At 42.5% G+C, this 23,513-nt stretch overlaps 1 protein-coding gene across 2 annotated transcripts in view; it reads left to right on the top strand.

Annotated features, from left to right (window-relative positions):
* The window catches only part of SV2B (synaptic vesicle glycoprotein 2B), a 189,647-nt gene that overhangs the window by 146,416 nt on the left and 19,718 nt on the right, over positions 1-23,513 (top strand). For both annotated transcript variants that reach the window (XM_087428900.1, XM_087428901.1), the window contains exons 5-9: positions 4,401-4,534; positions 6,029-6,118; positions 11,394-11,504; positions 12,351-12,439; positions 14,993-15,157. In XM_087428900.1, coding sequence (XP_087285026.1) covers positions 4,401-4,534; positions 6,029-6,118; positions 11,394-11,504; positions 12,351-12,439; positions 14,993-15,157 — 589 coding nt within the window. The remainder of the gene's footprint in view (positions 1-4,400; positions 4,535-6,028; positions 6,119-11,393; positions 11,505-12,350; positions 12,440-14,992; positions 15,158-23,513) is intronic.

Raw genomic sequence — 23,513 nt, 5'->3', positions numbered from 1 at the left:
AACTGCCCCTGAAGCTAACCCACACTTCTCTACCCATTCATCCTTGGTGTCCTTGTTTTAAATCTGACCCTCTCTGTGTGTTCTGAGCAAATGGAGTCTCCATGGGTATCTTTTTAAGAAGAAGCTTTGGTGTAGACAATGTCTACCGTATTAGTTAAGGTGATGCTGGGTGCATTATCCTGATAATCTGATAAGCCCTGAAATCTCAGTGATTTAACACAATAGAGGTTTCTCCCTCCTGTAAAGTCTGGCTGATATTTCTGATCTGCAGGTGGCTCTGCTCCATCAGTAATGTCAGGGCTCAGACTCCTTCCAGCGTGTGATTCTGCCATCTTCAACACATGGCTTGGAGGTCTCTCTTGCAGGTCTTTTCCCCTGGTTTGGGGAAACAGCACAGGCATTTGTACGTAGATAGTTATAAAGGGCAGGCTAGGAAGTGGAGCACACCCTCTCTGCTCACATCCCATTGGCCCCAAATCTGTAATATGATTACATCCTCCTGCAAAGGATGCTTGGAAGCATAATCTAGTTATGTGCCCAGAAAGTAGAGGAAATGTGTTTGGGAACATCATGTAATCTTTGCCATATCTAGTATTGGAGAACCCATTGGATTTTATAGTGGAAACAGAGAAGAAATACGAACAGGAATAATGAAATAAAGAGTTGAAGAGTTTTTCAGATAATTCTGTCACCAAAAGCAGATCTCCATAATTATAGATACAAAATTGTATTACTCCTAATATCAGGCTTTGCCCTCTACCCTTCACCCAAACGCATACTTTAATTTTCCATGTACTATGCTGTTGGTTATACCAGGAATTGCCTTTTTTCCCTCACATTCTTGCTATATCATTTCCCCTGTTAACTGATCCAAATGTGTGAACACTAAGAAACTATATCCAAATATAAATTAAGTGAGTAAAAAACTTTTTTGGGAAGGGAGGCAAATAAAATCTGACTAGATGCTGAGTCAGAATGGTGGTGCTGTGTGATTTGGGGCAATTCACTCCATCTTGTCCAGCCTTGGTTCCCTCACCTATAAAATGGAGGTGGGAAGGAAGCAAAGAGAATTGACTGTAGTGAAGCATGCCAGCCCTAACATTCAGCAATTCTTGTGATGCAAAGAAGAATGTTGAGAAAATTTTTGAGATGATTCTAGTACTCAGGCTAGCTTCCCTTCCAGCAGTATTGTTAATTCTAGGCCTTCTATTTGTAGACTGCTTATTCCACGACCTCACACCTGACCAATGAGCAAAGGTCTTTGGCTTCCCTCTGATTGGATCAGCTTAGGTCATGTGCCCACCTCAGCCAATCACTATACCCTAGAGGATGCCAGATCCTGAATGGTTTCCATATACTTCCTTCCTCATCCCTGGCACTGGGGGTGGTGTCAGTCCCACCCAAACCACATGTGTGTAACACAGTGGAGAAGGAAGAACAGGAGAGATGTGGTGAGGGGAGCAACCCACAATAGTCACTACAAACTGCATAATTATTTCACCTCACCCTACACCCACAGACACACGCCAGTGTCTGAGTGTCTGGTTTCTAAGAAAGCAATAAAAGAATTCAGGTTGGGAGCATGTTGACCAAGAGGAATGGGATGCCCATGGCAGAGGGGCCACATGGCTGCTGGCTGACCACTGCCGGCTGACAGAAGGGCTTGTGGTTAAAGTTTTACCCAAATGGACAGGATGTCTTCGTATTTGTATGCCTGTATCAAATCTGTGACTTTTACATTCCATTTTAAAATACAAGCCTCTTGGATAGTTGGGCTTCGTGGAAACAGGTGTTAGCTTGGGAGAAACCCATCCTAGAAATATGGTGGACCAGAATCACAGTATAACAGGAGTGATTATTTATTTTAAGCCTCATTTTACCAGAACCAGATGTTTGGTCCACAGTGAACCAGACATTTGACAGTATTTCTCAACATGCCTAAGACGTAATCCTCTAACACCCCCTCTGCTCAGCAGGGACAAATGCAAGGGTAACTACAGAAAGGAGACTGATGTTGTGCAAGGCTTGCACAACCCATTTAATTGCTTTTGCAGGAATGAAGTGATGGGAGGTCTTGGCATCAGTAATTTGGGAGACTGAGTCATTGAGAAAGAAAATTACAAAACTCAGAGTGTTTTCCTGGGAACTCATGGGCACAGCCTGGAAAAAATGGATATATTATGGAAGATTAATTCCCATTGTAGTCAGACTCACCAGCTGTTTGTGAAATCCTGATGGAGAAAAGCAGGGCGAGCTAAAAGATCACTGAACAGAACAATCCCTATCTCCAAATTAATAGTTGCTCCATATATTTGAAAGCACTTCGCTGTTTAATTTTATTTAATTTAAGGCCCCAAAGATGTGCCTAATGAATACGATAAGCGCAGATTACTAAAATCACCATAAAAACCATAGAGGCATGAGAGAATAATGGATTTTGGATAATTTAGACCTATTATCATAAAGAAAAAGTCTTTCTGAGGCAGAATACATTATAAACATACCTATTCTGCCCCTCTTCCCTCATTATCCACCTGAGTTTGACTGCTATGTGGCTTTGATCAACTTTACTTCTAATTATGCCAGAATAGTTTTTGGATCTGAGCTGGGAATGTGTAAATATTACTATGCTTTTATGTTCCTCATTCGAGTGTCACTCCCAGGAGAAAGGAAAGGCTTTTTTAATTAAAATTAAATGAACAAACAGACCCCAGTGAGATGGAAAGGAGAAGAGACCATGCTGTGCAAAAAGAGATTAGATCCTGATGGAGAACGTTGGATGACGTGTGTGGTGTGTTCTGTGGCCATGTGTCAAAGCGGCCAGAGTCCCACATTTTCCCACCTGGAATTCCCTCCAGCTGGTCCTTTCACTGTGCAAATGGAACAAGAAATATCTGCAGAAACAGCAGATATTGGTTAAGAGTCCACTGCAAGTAGAACAAATTGAACTGCAATGGAGAGTAATAGAGAATTCAAGACGTAAGCTGCCCACCTCTGGAGTTGGCCATATGGTATATTTTTAAGTAAATGGAATAGAGATTTTACTTTCCAATAATGATTACCATTTGAGCTTTAGAAATCAATATATTTATTTGTATGGTTTTATCTTTTTAACAAATGCTATTGGAATTGTCTTCAGAGATACTTGTAGCTGCATGAGAAAATCAGTCTCTTTATTTTATAACCTTGGCTTTTTTTTAAAAGAAAACACACAGTTCTTTTGCTGACCTTTCCTGATATTCATCTATTTTACTCAACATCCTTGGCACTAAATGTCGTGGAGCTATTTCTAAAAAAATCAAATCTACCCTCAAAGCAGGTGAATTATTATTGGTTGCCGGGAGGTTTTGCACGTGGCAAATCTGTGGCGGTATCATTCCCTGCATTCTGCAGCTGTGAAAACACACCAACACACTAACGGTGTGAGAAAGCCAGGATTTGCAAATGTCCAGGCTCTTTCCACTGTGTTTCTTAAAAGACGGAAGTTTGCTACCCGTGAGGATATTCAAAATAATGTTTTGTAGATCCTGAAGCCAGTTTCTGAAAATGAATCTTAGAAATGCTTTGAATAATGACACCCGAGTAGCAGCTAGCCACCTCCCCATTCGATGATGGTAGAATTCATTTGAATATGGAAGTTCAGTTTCTTTAAAATGAAATTTAATATTATAGCTGACAGTGTTTTTCAAAGTATGCTCCTGAACCCTGTGCACTGGATCACCAGGAGCTGGTATTACCCTTTGACCTGGCTAAGAGGGATCCCCGAGTGAAACCCTGGGTCATGTAGGGCCCTTCTCTGCTTTCCTCCAGCCACACCCCTTCGCATGAGGCAAGGGGTCCCTGAAGCCGTGACCACCCCTCCATCCAGATCAGCCTCTGGGTGCTTAAGACCAGGAATTCCCACTAAACTCAAGGGATCACGACAAGGACGTCCATTCTCACCACGGTAGTGTGAGCGTGTGTCCACACGTGTCACATGGGGCCCCTCACTCTGCAGGAGGGGCCAGGGGAGGGAAAAGAAGGGGTTCCTGCTAGGGTGGGTTCTGGGCCTGGCCTTCCAGCTCCTTATTTGTCAAGGCAGGGGGATAGAACATCTGTTATGTAACAGCTTGTTAACTTAAATTTTACTGAATATATAGAAATATGACACGTTGCCTCTATCTGTACTCCTACCTGAGGTTCTGTAAATGTCAGGCCAGGCCTACCTATGGATTGTCGAGATGCAGATTCCCAGCACCTATCCTCGACATCAGAATCAGAAGCTTTGGGGGCACAACCGGGGAGTCTGCATGTTAACCTGCTCCCCTGGCAATGCTCTTGTGCCCTCCAGTTTGAAAGCCAGTATCTTTAATGTCACTCTAAGATGGCGTGTTTGAAATCCTCTGACTGCTTCTTCACAGGCTGGGGCTTCAGCATGGGCACCAATTACCACTTCCACAGCTGGAGAGTGTTTGTCATCGTCTGCGCTCTGCCCTGCACCGTGTCCATGGTGGCCCTGAGGTTCATGCCAGAGAGCCCAAGGTTTCTGCTAGAGGTGAGCCAGTGCCCCCGCCCCCATCCCCGCATGAGAGTGATGGGACTGTGACAGGAGCTAGCCCTGCTTTCTCAGCCTCTTAGTCCTACCTCCTCTCCTGCTTGCAAACCCCCCATGTTGGCTGACCTGGGCCATCTTTAAGTCTGGCTCCACTGCTGCTTGTGATGGTTACATGCCCTGGATTCACGGGCTGTCAGAGCAGGCGGGGCTCAGGAGCAAACTGAGTGCAGAGTGGCAGGACTATTCCCTGCGCCTGGGGGGAGGTGGACGGGGCCCTCCTGAGGCTGCTTCTGGCACCCATTCTCTCCAGAGGGCCCAATGATAAGGCTCTTCAAAGCTGCGTGACATTTTTCCATGTTGTGACAGTGAGATCTGTGGTAAAGCTGGTCACTGCTGCCAAGCCCTTCAGGGCTCTCACTATGCAGGACCCCCTCCCCACCAGAAAGCTGCAGCCAGTGTCCTGAGGGATGGGTCCTAGGAGCTTCCAACTTGGGGGGCCTCTCTTGCTTGCAGTGGTCGGACGGGGTGGGGCTGGCGGAGGGACAATAGGACTTGCAGGCTCTTATAGCCCCAAATCTCAGAGTCCCCCTATGTGCTCCTGCTAGAGCTTTCTGCAGAGTGATCCTCTTTGTGGAATTTCTTCTTTCATCCCATTGATCAGGGGGCAGATGCAGCAGGAAATTGTTTTAACCAGGGATATCCCAAAAGTTGCCCTTTGTTGTATATCAGTTTCCCAGGGCTGCTGTAACACAGAACCACAAACTGGGTGGCTCAGAGTAACATCAATTTATTGGCTCAGAGTTCTGGAGGCTAGAAGTCCCAAATCAAGATGTCGGCAAGGCCATACTCCCTCGAAAGCCTGTAGGGAACTCCTTCCCTCCTCTTCCAGCTTCTGGTGGTTTGCCCTCAGTTTTTGGTGTTCCTTGGCTCGCAGCTGCATCACTCCAATCCCCACCTTTGTCTCCACATGCCTTCTCCCTGGATGTCTCTGCAACTTCACATGGCCGTCTTCTTATACGGGCACGAGTCATATTGAAATAAGGCATACTCTACTCCAGTAGGACCTCATCTTAATGTAATTAGTTCCATCTGTAGCAACCCTATTTCCAAATAAGGTCAAATTCTGAGGTACTTGGGGTTAGGACTTCAACATATCTTCTTTTGGGGGGACACAGTTTAGTCCATAACATGTTGCCTCTTTGCTTTATCTTGTTAGTGAGGACCATGGCTCCCACCCAGCAGTCCATCCAACCTTACAACTAAGAGTAGTCACTCGTAATGTGTGATGATAATGATACCTAGTGTTTACACCTTGAAGGCACAGCCTCACTATCCTTCCAAGGTGGGCTTGGGACAGAAACTTGTCCTCGTCTTTCACAAGCCCTAGACAGTAATGACTCCATGTCCAATCGTCACAGGCTCCCTTGGGTTTTTATGGTTTTCTGCCTCTAAACAGCAGTGGATTTTTCATGTCTCTTTCCTTGGTTTTACCAGATGGGCAAACATGACGAAGCCTGGATGATTCTCAAGCAAGTGCATGACACCAACATGAGGGCTAAGGGGGCCCCGGAGAAGGTGTTCACGGTGAGTGTGTGGTCACCTGTGCCAGCAAAAGGGGCCTCTCCTCTTTACTGTTTTGGTTTGCTAAAAATAATTTTATTATGTAAGCACATCACAGAAAATTTGTCAAAAGGAGACTGAAACCCCTGACATTCTTATTACCATGTCATAATTATTCTTTGCATTTTGATCGATATCCTTCTCGGTATCACTAATTGTTAAAAAACAACAGAAAAAACTAGCTGTATTCATGTGGGGGTAAACATATGTACATATATTTACATATACATATTATTTAAGAGTACTCATAAGCATTTTATATGTTGCCTCCTAGTGTCCATAACCATCCTTTTAATGAACAGTTACGTTAGGACCATTAACCCATGTCCCTAATGTTAGAGATTTATTTACCCTGTTTTATGACTTTGTTCCTGTAAATATTGCTGCAATGAACCTTCTCATATACATAGTTCCTTCCCCTTCATGTTCTGGGTTTGTTTTCTAAGAGTAGATTCCTAGAAATAAAATGACTGGCTCAAAGAGCATGAGTATTTATAGCTCTTGAGATATATTGCCAAATTACCTTTCCGTAGGGCTGTACCAATCTACAATGCCACGAGCAACAGGATAACTGTTTCTCTGTACCTTACCAGCATTGGCTGAATTTTGTTTCTTGCTAGTTCAAAATGTAAAACACTAGCAAATGGTAATTTCCATGAAGCTGTCCTGTTAGTTACTGGGATCTGTGCTCCTCCCCCACTGAGCTCTGTGGCCAATGAGGAGGAGTGCCTGCTGCAGGCATCTCTGTGCACCTGTTTGCATAACTTCCTTTCAGACCAACTTCCCATCTATTTCCCCGAGGAAGCCTTGCTGGGTTAACGCTCACCTACTCCCACTCACTGCTTTGGCTTCTTTGGCTTCCATAATTTGAGTCTGGAGTAAAACACTTGTTCTTCTTAAGCTGTTGCTTAAATCCTCTGATTCTCAGGCAGGACCACATGGCAGCTAAGAATCTGCAACCTGGAGCCAGACAGTCTGGGTCCAAATCCCACTTTTGACACTTTCTAGCTGTGTGGCCTTAGGCAAGGTACTCTCTCTGCCTCAATTTCTTATTGGGTAAAGAGGGATAATAATATCTATAAATATGGTTATGGTAAAGATTAAATAAAGCACCTAAAACAGTGCCTGCCTTGGAGTAAGGACTACATAGATCTTAACTATTATTCAAAAATATCATGACATATGTTTTCGTAAATTAACCCAAATAATAAATTTTATGGAGAGCTGTTCAATGGCATATTTACCCAATTCCAATGCTCCTAAAATTAGCCAAAATATGGGACCAGTGCTTTTATCACAAACATTTGTTAAGAAGCACAATTAACAGAAATACTCCAAATGAAAGATGTTAAAGGCGTAGATGGCTCTCCCAACCCCCTATCCCCATCACTCCCTGTGATGGATTGTAGTGCTGCAGCTGGACTGCAGGTGTGGACCCCAGATGTTAGTGGGGGCTCCCTGGCCACTGGGATCTGGGTGTGATTGGCTCAGTCCTGCCCCCCACACCCCTACCCATTCCATAGCCTGCTCTCCAAGCTCCTGCCTATTCCTGGGAGATGTTTTCATGGTCTTCTGTCTCTGACTCCAGCCTCTGAATCCACATTGTCTGGATTGGTTTTTGTACCACATCAACCTGGTATGAAACACACACACACACGCACACACACACAGACTATACAGATACACAGACACAGAGACACACAAACACATAGACACATGCACACTCACACAGGCATACAGACATACAGACACACACATATACAGACATACACAAACACATACAGACATAGACACACAGAGACACACACAAACGCAGACACAGATGCACACACTCAGACTCATACACACACACAGGTGCTCTCACACACACACACACACACACACACACATATATAAAGACATACATAGACACACATCAGCCATACCAAGCATTTGTGAGTTTAATAACCTTACTGAAAATTTGAGGATAACAAAGGAATTACCTCACAGAATACACAGCCTTCTCCTTTACTCCTTGCCCCATCCTCCTCCTCTTTAATCTCCCTCTCTTTTCCCCTGTCCTCTCTCTAATCTTCTCCCTCTGGAATAAAACAAATTCTCCTTGGCTCATGCACAGGTTGTTACTGGTCTTTCAAGTTTGAGCAGTGTCTCCCTGGGATTCTCCCACACAGAAGTTCATTAACATATTTATTCCAAACAAGCCCAGAGCTCTCCTAAGAGGGGTCCTGATGCATAGATTACTCTCCACCTCACTTGCGTGTCTGTCCCTGCCTTCCCCAGGTGACTGTAAACCCTTCCCGCCCCGCCTCCCCACTCCAGTGTGGTACCTAACACACAATGGTTTTCCTAATATTGCTTCTGGAAGGAGCACTTCTAAACCAGCCACGTGGGCTTGCCTGACTGCGAGCCCCTTTCTAGAGAAGTGATCCCACATTCTCTATTAACAACTCATTCTAACGTAAGCAGCCTAATTTTGAGGAATGAAATGCTAGCCTGGAAATCAGTAAAAACTCCAATTTCCAAAGGCAAAAGCAAAGCCTTTTACTTCAGGACCAGAGTCCCTCATTTCAGGGGTGGGAGTTCATCCCCATGAAGAGAGTTCAGGCAGGAATCAATGAGCAGGGGGCTATGAAACACTGGCATTTTGTCTTATCCCAACACCCATGCTAGTTACCGAGTTCTTAGGCATAACCTCTGCTTTTAGTGGTTTTCACCCAAGAGGAAAGGAAATAAAAAAAGTGGGCTCAGTATTCCATACTGACTTGGTGACCATGTTAACTATGTAGAAGTGGATGACTGGATGGGCCAGAGAAAAAGAAAAGAAAAGAAACGACCAGAAAGTGTCAACTGATCTCAGAGAGCTGGCCTGTGGCTGGCAGTCAGGAGTGAATACTCAGCCCCCCGGATGGGGTTTCCTGCCTTTTTCCTGTGTGCTACCCCCATAACTATTCTGAGCAGCCTGGGGGAGGAGCTCAGGGCAGGTCAGGCTCTCGGTTGGTATTCACGGTGAGCACCAGATGCTGCCCTCCTCACTCTCACCTTTGAGCTGATGGGGTTCACATCATGCTACCCCAGAATATGGCACCTTGGCATATTGAATATCTTAAGCTGAAGGGATTTGAGAAAACAACAGAATCAGGAAAGTCACTCTGACCTCCCCCTGCTTGCCCAGGTCCTAAATCTCCCGTGTGAAAGGTACCTTCCCTGTACCAGGAGGAAAGAAGACGTTCTTATCACGAGAGACAGGGAATTTAGGGCCGGGAAGGCTGTGTAAACAAACTTTGTTAAACTAACCCTTATCGTCCTAGTTACTTCTTCACTATTTACTACCCCTAGCCCAAACCCCTTTGTCACGTCAATTCTTCACAAATTTGTTGTTTCTTTGTTTAAAATGTGTGAAAGTCTCTTGCTCTGGTCAGTTCTTCGAGTCTTCATTCTCTTGTGAAAGCTCCCACGGACATGTACAAATTCAATAAAACATATATATACTTTTCTTCTATTAATCTGTCTTTGTCAGTTTAATTTTCAGACCCAGTCAGGGACCTTAAAAGGGTCAAGGAAAACTTTTTCCTCCCCTGCAGAGCCCTAGTTTTCACCAACCTCATTCACTGCTTCACAAGCTTCTAACTGCCAGGTGGCAGTGTCCCCTGTGAAACGTTTGGAAGGGGAGAGTGTTGCAGGATTCCCCTCAGAACCAGTGTTCTGCAGGGCTGGGTGAACACAGGCCATATTCTAATTTAGACTGAATCAAAGACAAGTATCTTGGTTAATTGTAAATTAGAGTAATTGTGCTTGAAGTTGTCAACACACCCACTCCCAAATCCCTAGGGAATGGGGTGTTATTTCCCTAGGAGCAAAGAAAAGAAAAATTTGCATTTGAGTGGCTATCTTAATGCTTTGGAGTGTGATTTTTAAGGTGTGTCCTGATTTGGGTGAACCTTCCCTATGGCCTCCTCTGGCTGCAGCTAGAGTTCGTGGTTCCCTGGGATATCTGAGGATGAGAAGCCCAACTCCAGCCAAGAGTTCTGTGCAGGGCTTGCTGTTTTGGCTCTCATATGTCCCTGTCTGAGCCCAGGCAGAAGAGCATTTGCAGAGCCAACACACCTGGGACGGTAGGACGCGCCCAGGAGGCTCTCAGCATGCTTATGTACCTGCAGTTTCAGGAAAAGCACCTGTGCTTTTACCAGATTCTCAAAGGGGCACCTGGCCCCCATGAGATTTTAAGAACCACTGTTTTTAGGGTTCAGAAGAGCACAGCCAAGTCATCCTAGGCCTAGCGCTCTGGAATTAATGAGTCAATCTTCCATAATCCAGGGACGGTTTTTTTCTTTGTGGATTTTCCAGTGTCATCTCTATTTCTCCTCCTTTGTCTCCTCACATTCTCAGTCCTTTGGCTGAAGAAGGAGATGGAGACACTCCTATGACTAAAGCCATTTATCCAGAAACAAAAAGTTTGTTGGAGGAGGCGATGGAAGCTTTTTGAATTTTTTTTTGAGTATGCGCTTCCATTTTCCTCTGAATAGGTCTGCAAGCATGGACCTTGGTAACTTGGCTAAAAGGGTTTTTACAGTCAGGAATCTCCTTAAAATGATGGTTAGTGGTAGAATTCAGTGGTTGCTTTAAACATCGATTAACTTGAAAATCAGTGTCTTGGTGAGTCAGGATTGCTCATTGGGGCTACCTGCTGACACTGGTGAAATCGACACTTTCCAGGGCCTTTGAGGGGGGCGCTGAGATGTACAACCTTATCCCCACTCCCTCTATCTTTGATTTCCACCAGGAAAACCAGAGACAGCAAGGAGGGACATCGTTTCTTTTATTCTGTTGTATTTTTAAAATATCTTATATAGCAACCTCTACTCCTTCCCTCCCATTGCCTACATGGGATCTAGACTTCTGTAATGTCAATACCCATTAAGGACAGACTTATGAATTTTAAGGTGGAGTCAACTCTACTGTAGGCAAATCAAATATAAATGGGAATTCAGTGTATTATGGTCCACTAATTTCCCAAAGACTGATTTTTGTCTGCAGTGAAGACTGATTCATTTTGTCTACAGTGGGACAAAGATCCCTAAGAGATGCTGTGTACATTTTTGCTTAAGAATCACTGAATGAGAAGGTCACCAAAGGCTCCTCTAGCCCTCAATAAGTTAGTAAAGTCAGTTACATTAAACTAAAAATTAAAAAGTCTGACACAGAATGGGTTAAGATTCTCTCACCCATCTTTGCTTTACAGGTTTCCAACATCAAAACTCCCAAGCAAATGGATGAATTCATTGAGATCCAAAGTTCAACAGGAACTTGGTACCAGCGCTGGCTGGTCAGATTTAAGACCACTTTCAAGCAGGTATGATTGGGGACATGTGGTGGATGAGAGGGCGGCTCTGTGGAAATCTGTAACCTCAGTGGATAAAGAATAAAGACCCTGGACACCCTGTCAACCCCAGGCAGTGTGGCGGGGAGGAGGCACCCCTGGATGGGGATGTTTGGATCCTAGCCCAGGCCTACCTCTCACTCGCAGTGTGCCTTGAGCAACTACCTCTCTAAACCTTAGTTTCTTTTCTTTGCTCTTCCTTCCCAAGGCAGAGATTTTTTAATGTAGAGAAAACGTCAAGTCTGAGTAGATATCCTTCTCTCCAGCAATTTTTCTTTAAAGAATCCATAGGAAGAAAGGAGGTAGTGAAAGAAATGACCCTTTGAGGTTGTGCTAGTAATTTCTGAGAACATCTTCATGAAGGGCAAGGCCACTTCTCTGGAGAAGTGGCTCCTACAGGCAAGTCAGCTGTTGAGCACTGAGGCAGCCGATGGCCAGAGTCTTCCAAGACTGGATGACTTTTGTGGTGTATGGTCATTAAATGTTGGATTATCACCCGTCCCTGTCCCCACAGGCAGGGAGCAGAACTCATTACTCAGGATTATTCAGTGCCTTGAAATCCCCAGTCTGTGCTTTTGATCACATGCATGGAATATTGTTGTGTTTCCAGGGAAGATGCTACAAGACTGTTAGAGGTTGAGGCCAGCCAGTAAGAGGAGAAGAGACTTTCCTTGTTGTTTGAACAGAATTGCCACCTCTGGGAGATAATCCTTGTCCATTCTCTCCATGGGTTCCTAGGCAACTTATTAGAAAATCTTAGAAATGAGCTCTGCCAAGTCACAAGTTCCTTTAACAACCCTTCTCTGGTATGGGTTATAGGTGTGGGATAATGCTCTGTACTGTGTGATGGGGCCCTACAGGATGAACACGCTGATTCTGGCCGTGGTATGGTTCACTATGGCTTTAAGGTAAGTTCTGTCTTAAGTTCATTCATTCTCCTGTGCCTCGGGTGCATCATCTATAAATTGAGGATTATAATTAGTTCTAACTCATAGAGGCTGTATCAGATTGGATGCTTTTGGCTGCAAGTAACAGGCAACTCACTCTAGTGGCTTCTACAATGAGAAAATTTCTTATCCTTTGGAATAAAGATTCTGTAGAGAAGTAGGCTCCTGGAGGAGTTTCAGCCTCAGGCTGGTTCTCACCTGCTTGCAAGATGCCTGCATTGCTCTTGGCGTCCTGCCAAGGGACATGGGCGAATGACCCAAGGAGGAAGAGGCTGCCTCTCTGAGATTCCCTTTTTAACAGCGAGGAAATCTTTCTCAGGATCCTCCCAGCAGACTTTCCCCATTATATTAGCCAGATGTGTGTCACATGCATAGGGCTAAACTAATCACTAGTGAAGGAGATGTGTGGTCTCTCAGTGATTTGAGGCTAAACGGGATTTGCCTCTGAGCTGAAGGTAACTTTAGCTTTCCTGGGAGTTGATACTTGAACAAAATCAAGTTTCTGTTCCCAAGGAAGAAGCAAGGAATGAATGCTGAGTAGGCAGCCATCAGTGTCACTGTGAATATTAAATAGATAAAACAGTGAAACTGCAATAGTGTGCCCTACAATAAAGACAACTAAATATACTGTGATAGGTGGTTAGCTGGCTCCTCACTCAAACAGCAGGCTCTCACCTTGGTAATTTCATTCACCTCCAAATAACTTGACCCTTCTCTCTATGCAAATTTTGGGGCTCACTGGCAGCATTATGAGGCTTTTTTTTTTACTGTGTATATATAAAGTGCTTGCCGTAGTTTCTGGCACATAATAAGTGCTCAATAAATTGCTATTATCAATTAGGAACTTTGAGCGAGATTTTAAACTTCCATCTATGAAATTGCTTTGTTCGCCACTGGCCGTGCCCAAAGGCACACTCCCTCGACCCAGGAAAGTAAATTGGCTCCAGTGACCTCTTTGATTATGGGAGGAACATGGGGAGACCCACTTTCTTCCAGTAGCTTATCAAATTCCTACCAATACCTATTCATGGAGACCCAAACAGGTAAATGTAGAGAGGAAGCTGGACCCTGCTCCCCTCCACCTGTTCCAGCTAAACTAGGAGAGGACATTTCAGAAGCCAAAGATGGTAGACTCTAGGATTCAATTCACTGGTAGTTTTCAAATCTGTTTTACTTGTGTTTAATTTAATTTTATTGAATAGGTAATGCATTTCAAATGTTGAAACAGAGAAATCTTGCACCCACCCCTTCCCCCTCTACCCATTCCATTCTGCCTCCTTTTTGTAATTATCTTTTATTTTCCTGTTCATCATTCCAGTGTTTCCTTTTGCCAATTCAAGCACACACATACACACACACACACACACACACACACACACACACACACACATATATATATATGCTTACATGCTTATTTCTTCCTTATTTTCTTATTCAAAGGAACACATTGTTTTGCATCTGCTTTTTGAACTCGACAATGTATTCTGGAGATCTCTCGTACTAGTAAATTGAGATTTTCCTCATTCTTCTTCACAGCGGCATAGTATGTCTGCCTAGCACTCCACAGTACAGTAACACGCTTATTCACTCAGGGTCTTATTGCTAGACTCTTGGGAAGTTTTCAGACTTCTGCTGTTACAAACAATGCTACAATGAGTAACTGTGTTTGTGGGCTCCTTTTTATTGGGCAAGTTTTTCAGTGGAATAGATTCCTAGAAATGGGATTATGGAGTCAAAGGGGGTAAATCCATCAGTAATTTTTTTAGACATCGACCAGTTCTCCTCTATATGGTAGTGTATAATTTTGCCCTTTTCCCAGCAATGCATGAGAGCACCTGTTTACTTACAGCCTCACAACAGAGTGTTTTGGCAAACTTTGGGGTTTCGACAATCTGGTAGGCCAGAATGGTAACAGTGTGGTTTTAACTTCCATTTTTCCAATGACTGCGATTGAGCATCTTTTTTATATGTTTAATGGCCATTATCTTGAGTTTTCCAGGTATAAAATCATATCATCTGCAAATAGATAGTTTTAACTCTTCCTTTGCAATTTTATATTCCTATGTTCTTTCTCTTGTCTAGCTGAGGTGGCTAAGACCTACATTATAGTGTTAAATAGTAGTGGTGATAATGACTATCCTGGTCTTGTTCTGGACGTCAGTGGGAATGTCTTTAGTGTTTCCCTATTTGTTAAGATTCTGCCTTTTGAGCTGAGATATGTATTTTCTTACATGTTAAGGAAGTGTTCATCAATTCCCAATCTATTGGTGTTTTTTTTAATCAGGAATGAATGTTGTTGTTTTTTATCAAATGCCTTTTAAGCATCTATGGAGATATCATGACTTTTTTCCTTAGATCTGTTAATGTGATGAGTTATATTATTAGATTTTCTAATAATGAACCATGTTAATACATTTAAATGGAGTTTGATCTACATCAAGTCAGGAATGTAGACTCTGATCATGAAAGAATAAAGCATGTTGCTGCTTGAATATTCTGACTTTTCTATTGCAGCTACTATGGACTGACAGTTTGGTTCCCTGATATGATCCGGTATTTTCAAGATGAGGACTACAAGTCCAAAATGAAGGTATTTTTCGGTGAGCATGTGTATGGTGCCACCATCAACTTCACGATGGAAAATCAGATTCACCAACATGGGAAACTGGTGAATGACAAGTAAGTGAGAGACACAGGCTTTCCCCAGATCAGGGTGACAGTCCTGGGGAGTATTCTTGGGAGAGAGCCATTGAAAAGATAGGAATTCAATATGGCGGGGATCTCTAAGGCTGTTGCAATATCACAACTTATCCTGGCTGCCAGAGACACAACAATTCCCCCGGGTGACTCTGTCTGTATTGTGCTGGGTCCCAGTTCTCCCTAATCTGGCTGTAACTGATTCATTCAAGGATGGAGACATTTGACTGAGGAGCGTCAGTCAGACTATCTTTCCTGAGACCTCGCACCTTTGATGGAGATGCACAGAGAGCTGCGGCCCCTTAATGGTGCCTGCCTGGAGAGAGGGCCCAGAGCTCTCATTGCTGAGGTCCCTGCAGCAACCCATGGCCTGGTTGTTGACCTTTTTCTTTGATTCTGGAAGCCTTCTCCAGGCCAAGGCTAACACGATACTATCTATGTTATTCTTTCACCTAATATTTACCTCCGAGTGTTGGTTAGCATGGCCCAGCGTCATCAAGAGTGTCGTTGTCTTTTGAGAGAAGAATGAGTGGAGTATAAGAAAAGTCCTGCCCACATCTTTTTGGGCTGCTTCCTCAATCTGTTTGACTTCTGCTCTTTCTCCTCCTGAGACAAATGAGATGGACAGTCCAGCCCATTGGGCTTTAAGAATGCCTCTTTGAAGCTGCCTTCTGTAGCCCCCCAAATGGGTCAGGGCAGGACATTAAAGTTTACCCCAGGCTACATTATTCACTAAGCTGAGCATTTACTCCTCTGCTGTTTCCCTTCTTGAATTGTACTTAGCAAGCTCATAGGGTCAGGCTGCGTGGTGGCACCAGAAATGCTGTGGCTCAGATAGTTCAGTGATATAAACTGCTCCATATTTACCACCTGTAAATGTGGTGTACAAGAATTAACACCATGAATTCTCTCCTCCAGTGCATAGTCTACCTCCCCTACCCACACCCACCTATGTGACCAAGTGCAGTGGCCCTCGGGTGACTGTTAGCCACTTGGGAAAGGAGTGTATGTCTGGGTGAAGTCTAAGGAGGATGCCTTCTGCATTCGAGTCCATATGGCTCTTACAGGCCAGACTTTAGCAAACATTTGCTGTTATTTAGGATGAGAAAGAAAGTGTGAAAGGAAAGGGGAATATTATTTCTACAAATATGAGAACTTTGGAAAGGATGGTTAGGACCAACTATCAGTGGACGTGGAATTCAGATTTTCAGATGATTGTTTTTAATGCAGAAGCTCAGTCACAAACATATACACATTCGCGTGCCCAAGCGTGCACACACCCTCTGTGGAGACACTCCAGAGTCACTGTGATCTGCTGAGAGTGGCCACTGCGGGGATGATGGCTCCAAAGCCAGTGGTGGTAGATGCAGGCTCCCCAGCCTTTCTCACTCTAGCGCTCTTTGATATGAGTCAAGAAATCTTGTGTTGGCATTGCCAAGGAAGAAATGGTGCCCTTGCTTTATCAGAACACTTGGGAAATGTTGAAAACTAAGAAACATTACAGATGGCTAGGTGTCACCCACACTATGACACCATTCCCTGCAGAGACAAATTCACTAAAAGACAACTATTTATGAAGTTCCCATTGTTCAATGATACTCTATTGTGATATTAGTAATAATAATGATAGTAATGACATTGATAATAAGGCCTATAATAATAACTGTGGTGGCCAACATTATCGAGCATTTCTATGTGCCTGGTGCTGCCTTAAATGCATAGATTATTTCATTTAATCCTCACAAAAACTTTAAGAGGCAAGAAATATGCTTTCTGTCTTACAGGTGGGGAAACAGAAGCTTAGAGAGGTTGAGTCACTTGCTCAAGATCATATGCCCAACATAAATAGAAATGTCTCTCTCCCAACCCAGGCATTCGGACTCCAATCCCGTACCCTTGATAACTACTAATATTGTCTCACTGGGAAACTCTCCATTCCCAGAGGCCCTGTTTTACATGGTGTTTTCTGCATTAAAAAGTTAATTGCAATGCCAGAGCCCTTGAGATTTATAACAGGCTGGTTTTGGAGTTCTAAGACTTAGCTATGCAGAAAATGGGAACTTTTGGTCAACTCGATTCTTTTAACTTTTCTCAGCCTCCTGAAGTTTCAACAAGCTGCTGGGTGGAGTGAGGAGGAAGAAAGGGTTTGTGAAAGCTGTAGTCCCATCTTGTGGACCCAGGACCCCAGGGGACGGTAGAGTTATTGCCAAGGGTCTGGGGATGCCTAGGCATCCATGGATTGTCTGGGAGTGGATGTAAACATTCTGCACACACGCATGTTCTACCATGTTTCTGTTTTAAGGGCATGTGGCTGTTTTTGTGATTATTAAAATATAAATTCCTTCAAAAGTTACAATGAATTGATTTTAACTTGTTATATATATATATGTTTTTTAACCAACGAATACTAAAAGTACAACCACTATCACTTGAAGCCCGTAATCTTCCCCTGCCCTGCCCCGCCCCCTTCTCCCCCTAACAAATTTTTTGAATAAAGGGGGTGTTTTTCTCCTTGGAAGATAGGAACCTTTGAAACTGATCTAAAGAGTGAAAGAACCTGGTTTCTTTTCTTGAATTATGCTGCCATCTGCTGGTCCTCTGCTAGGAAACACCTCATCTTTGAAAACCCCAAGGCTCTTTGCAGAGTTACACTGTTGTTCTTTAGTTGAGTGGAGCATTTCTTCCATTCGCACCGGTCTTCCTCCTTTGACTTTATCTACACTTCGCTGATTTAAAATTTAGATGGAAATTATTTACTTTATTGACTACCACACATGGGGGAAAATGACTTTTGTGTAAACAGGGCTTCAGACCTCACCCACCGGCTCTGTCAATAAAAGAGATCCTCTTGAAACCTAAACTTCATTCTGCTGTACAACCAATCTCTTTGGCCCCAAGAAGCAACAACAGTACACAGATTAGTTTTGGCCTGCTCCCCGAGCACCATCTGCAGCCTCCTGGTGCATCTTATGGGATCGGGTGGCTCCGAGTTCTCACACTGCTTTTGCTTCAGAATTCGTGAGTTTTTGGAAAATGCAAGAAAGACAAAAGAAGTTCATGTTTTAAACCCTGAGACGAAATATCGGGCCAGGCTTCTCTTACTGTTAATTAAAAACAGGGTAGCTTTTCATCCCAGAGTATGTATAAACTAATTAATTAATTAACTTACCCTCTCAGCTCTCCTTGGCAGGGCTCATGACTGTGACAGTTAGGATGGGGAAGGGGATTATCTGATTTAAACCTTGTTGGACATCAGGGAGATGTGCCTGACTCCTGTTTGTGATGGGTCATGATCCAGGAAGTGATGTTATAATCTCTCATTTTCCTCACTGCTAAAAGGAAGTTGATGCTGTGTTCTACTCAGGGCTGCAACCTCAAATGGGAAAGAGCGGTATTCACACAAGACAAATGGCCAGTGAAAAATAGGAGAAAAGCTCTCCTGAGTTCTTCTTGAAGGTCAGGGGTGAATAGCTCAGAATGAGAATGAAACTTGCCAGATTTAACTCTAAAATGAGGTGTGTAGTATAGTAGGAGGTGAGGAGAGCAGAGAGGGAAAGAAGGCAAACACACATCTAGAAAAGAGAAGAAGGTTGATTTCAGGCATCACACCGAAATGTTGCCCTCACTGTTGAAGGCTCCTTTTACTGGGGATAAATAAGAATTTTCTGCAGCTGCACTGGGCCTGTTTCAGCACAGTAAAGCTCGTGAAGATGCCAGGGGTGGAAAATGTGTCAGTGCACCTTCCGGCTTCTGGGTCTGAGGAAGCAGCCATGGTTTGAGGGACTGGGTCCAAGCCTTGATCTGTCAGTAACCAGCTGAGCCATCTCTGACCTGTCTAAGCCTCTGATTCCACATCTGAAAGTGATCATATTAATATATAATGTGTATCATGCTTCAGCGTTAATAAAATATCTCAGCAAAATTTTGTAATTTAATATAGGTCCTGCATAGATCTTATTGAGACTCTTCCTGGATATTTTATAATTTCATTGGCTACTGAAAATGAGATTGCTTTTCCCCATCAAGCATGTACACAGGTTATTGCAAATAAATAGAAATCCTATTGATTTTTGGATGTCTATTTCGTATCTAACTGAGCACTTTTATTAGTTTCAACAGTTTCCCTTTGTTATTGTTATATAAGTCAATTCTTTGCAAATAATAATCGTTTTGTCTCCTTTCTTTTCTTTTTTGTTCTGTTGTGAAATATATCAAATATGTAGAGAATAGAGAATAATACAAACAACCCTATTCAGAGCACCTAGCTTTATAAAATCATAAACTATACTATGTTTACTTCAGATTTTAAAATAGATTAAACATTACTTCCTCTGTTACCCTTCTTGATGTGATTCCTCTCCCTCCTGAAGGGTAATGATCACCATTGTCATAAATTTGGTGGTCTACATTCATGTGTGTTTTTATGCTTTTCCCATTTATTTACATATCTATAAACATTGTCAACATTCTTTTGCATGGTTTAAATTTTAGATAAATATCATATTGTCTTATATATGTAAATGTATAATTACTATACTATAAATTTTGCAACTTGTTTTTGGTATAAAATTATGATTTAGAGAATTCTCTGTGTTTGTTAACATAGCTACATAATTCAGTTTCATTAATTTAAATTTCATTATATGAGCATTCCACAACATGTTTGTCTGTTCTCCTTCTGATGGACATATAAATCGTTCACAATTTTTTGCCATTATAAATAATGCTGCAATAAGTGTTCTTATGGATGAATCTTTCTAGCCCGTATACCTGGAAGTGGAATTGCTGAGTGGAAGGAGGTGAGCATCTTCAACTTCAGTGTGCCTTGCCAGGTTGTTCTCCACAGGGCGGGCACTAATTACACTCCACCAGCAGGATGAGCACGCCTACTTCTCTACAGCTGGGCTAACCCTTAGGATTGTGAGGTTGATGAGTGTGAATGGTGTCTCAGTGTAGTTTGATTTGCATTTTCCAGTCCTAGTAACTGGATTGAGTATCTTTTCCTATGTTTATTGGCTATTCAGGTTTCCTCTTCTGTACCTGTCATGGGCTTTGTTTATTTTATTTATTGGATTATCATTTTCGTATTAATTTGCATGATGTCTTAGTCTCTTCAGGCTGCTATAATAAAAATACCACAGACTGGGTGGCTTATAAACAACAGAAATATATTTCTTCCAATACTGGAGGCTGGGAAGTCTAAGATCAAGGTGCGGGCAAATTTGGTATCTGGTAAGGCCCCGCTTCCTGGCTCATAGACGGCCGTCTTCTCTCTGTTTCCTCATGTGGAGAAATGGAGGAGGGAGCTCCCTGTGGCTTCTTTTATAAGGGCACGAATCCCATGCATGAGGGCTCTGCCTTCATGACCTAATCTTCCCCCAAAAGCCCCACCTTCAAATAATGTCACATTGAGGATTAGGAGTCAACTTATGAATTTTGGAGGGACATAAACATTTGGTCTATAGCACATGGGTTCTTGAAAATTATGTGTAGAAAACAATGGTCAATTATGTGTTTGAAAGTTTTCTGTTTTTTTTTTTTAATAAACTTTTAATTTTAGAACATTTTAGTTTCACAGGAAAATTGCAAAGATAATGCAGAAAGTTTCCATATGCTCCATACCTACTTCCCCCTATTATAATATCTTATATTATCTGTGGCACATTTGTTTCAATTAATGAGCCAAGACTGATACATTATTATTAACTAAAGTCCATACGTCATTCAGATTTCCTCAGTTTTTACCCAACGTTCTTTTTCTGTTCCAGGATCCCTTCCAGGTTACCTTGTCACATTTAATAGTCCTGTCTCCTCTGGCTCCTCTCGACTCCAACAGTTTGTGGCTTGCCTTCTTCCTTTGCTTATGGAATCATTTCTTGTGCAGATATTTTATATTTTAATGCCAAATTTGGCACCTTTCCAGTAAGGTTTATGCCTTTTGGCTGTTATTTAAGAAATCCTTTGTGTTTGAAGTCATAAAACAATTTTCTACTTTTTTCTTTAAATTTTAAAGTTTATCTTTCACATTTGGATCCTTAATTTATCTGGATGTGGTCTCTGTGTATGTTGTTAGTGCCATTGAGTCGATTCTGGCTCCTAGTGACCCTTTGTGTGGCGGGATGGAACGCTGCCCAGTCTTTTTGTGCCATCCTCTCACCTTCCAGCACTGTATCAGACACTGCCTAGGGTGTTCGTGGCCAATTTTTTTGGAAGTGGGTGGCCCGCTCCTTCTTCCTAGTCTGGAAGCTCTGCTGAAACCTGTCCACCGTGGGTGACCCTGCTGGTATTTGAAATACCGGTGGCATAGCTTTCAGCATCACAGCAACATGCAGCTGCCACAGTGTGACAACTGACAGATGGGTGGTGTGGTCCCCTAACTGGGAAATACATCCAGGCCCTGGCGGTGAGAGCACTGAATCTTAACCACTATACCACCGTGGCTTGCTCTCTGTGTTTGAGAGAGTAACTAGTTTGATTTCCCACCCATATGAATAGCTAATTGTCTCTACAAAGTTCATGAAATTGCCTATCTTTTTTCTATTGTTTATCGCTATGTCAAGTTTCCTTACCTGTATTATTGTGTTTCTGGGCTCTCTGGTTCCAGGGACCTATTTGTCTCCCTTTACCAAAACCACACTGACTTAATTGCCATAACTTTATTGTTTAATCTTGTTTCTAAGAGGATTAGGTTCCTCCACCTAGTTTTTAACATTTTTCTTGGCTAGTTTTGTCCCTGTGCTCCTTCCACATGAGTTTTAGCATCCAGTTCTACAATTCCATTAAGAACAAATGGTTGAGATTTTGATTGGAATTACATAGAACGTCTGGATTCATTTGGGGACGTCTTTACAATATTGAATCTTCCAATCATTGCACGTTGTATTTGTCTCTATTTACTTAGGCATTCCTTTATGTCCTTCAATAATATTTTACAATTTTCTCTATGCAGATCTTGTACGTATTTTGTTAGGCTTATTGTTGGTACCTTATTGCTCTTGTTGCTCTTGTGAGTGGGGTCTTTCCCCTCTTCTCCTCCTCTCCTTCTCCCCCTCCACTGTCTCATCTTCTTCCTCTCTCTCCTCCTCCTCTCTCTTCCTCCTTCGCCTCTTCTTCTCTTCCTTTGAACTCCCTCTTCTTCATACTCTCTGCCCTCTTCTCTCCTCCTCCTACTCTCTTCTTCTTTCTTTTCTTCCTCCTCTTCCTTTTTATTTTTCTTTTATACATGATTTTTTTTTTGATCCAGCACATTTATCCAACTCTCTCATTAGTTTTGATAGTTTCTTGGTAGATTTGCTTGGTTCTTCTATTAGGCAAACATATTGACAATTAATGACAGTTTTATCTCTTCCTTTCTTATCCTTATAATTTTATTCTCTTCTTGTTGTATTGCATTGGTCATAACCTCCAGTTCAGCGATGGACAGAAGCAGTGCTAATGAGTGTCCTGACTTACTGGGATGCTTTTGATGTCTTACCTTTAAGTATGATATTTGCTGTACGTTTTTGGTTGATGTCCTTTATAAAGTTAAGGAAATTCTCTTCTATTCTAGATATACTGAGAGTTTTTATCATGAAAGGTTACTGAATCAGTCAAATGTTTTTCTGCATCTATTATGATAATCATATGATTTTCTCCTTGGACCTTTAATATGATATATTAAAGTAATAGTTTTTCTGAAATTCAACCACGCTTGATTCCTGGGATATATCTTAGTCGTAAATTTTTTTTCATGGCAATATGTTGACAAATTTGATTTACTAATGTTCTATTTAGGACTTTTGCATCTGTTCATAAGTGAGATTGGTCTATATCTTCCTTATACTATTCTCATTCAACTTTGGTATCAGGGATATATTTTCTTTTTCTTTGTTTTTGTGAGGAAGATCAGCCCTGAGCTAACATCTGTGGCCAATCCTCCTCTTTTTGCTGAGGAAGATTGGCCCTGGGCTAACATCCGTGCCCATCTTCCTCTACTTTATATGGGATGCTGCCACAGCATGGCTTGACAAGTGGTGCGTTGGTGTGCGGTCGGGACCCAAACCTGCAAACCCTGGGCTGCCAAAGCAGAACACGTGCACTTACCGGTATGCCACTGGGCCAGCCCCTCTTTTTCTTTTCTCTAAAACGAATTGTATAAGGTAGGGATGGTTAATTCCTTGAAGGTTTGGTAAAGCTAGCCTCTGTAACCATCTGAGCTTGCCATCAATTGAGGCAATAGATTTTGATTACCAATTCATTTTTAAATGGCATTAATTTATTCAGGTATGCTAGTTCATTTTTTGGAAAATTATTCAAGTTTTAAGTATATTGGCATAAAGTTATTCATAACATTGTCTTA

This window comes from Ceratotherium simum, chromosome 3 (assembly GCF_057802395.1).
Source record: "Ceratotherium simum simum isolate JZ-2026a chromosome 3, ASM5780239v1, whole genome shotgun sequence".
NCBI classification, from domain to species: domain Eukaryota; kingdom Metazoa; phylum Chordata; class Mammalia; order Perissodactyla; family Rhinocerotidae; genus Ceratotherium; species Ceratotherium simum.
This window is presented reverse-complemented; position numbering and strand designations above follow the sequence as displayed.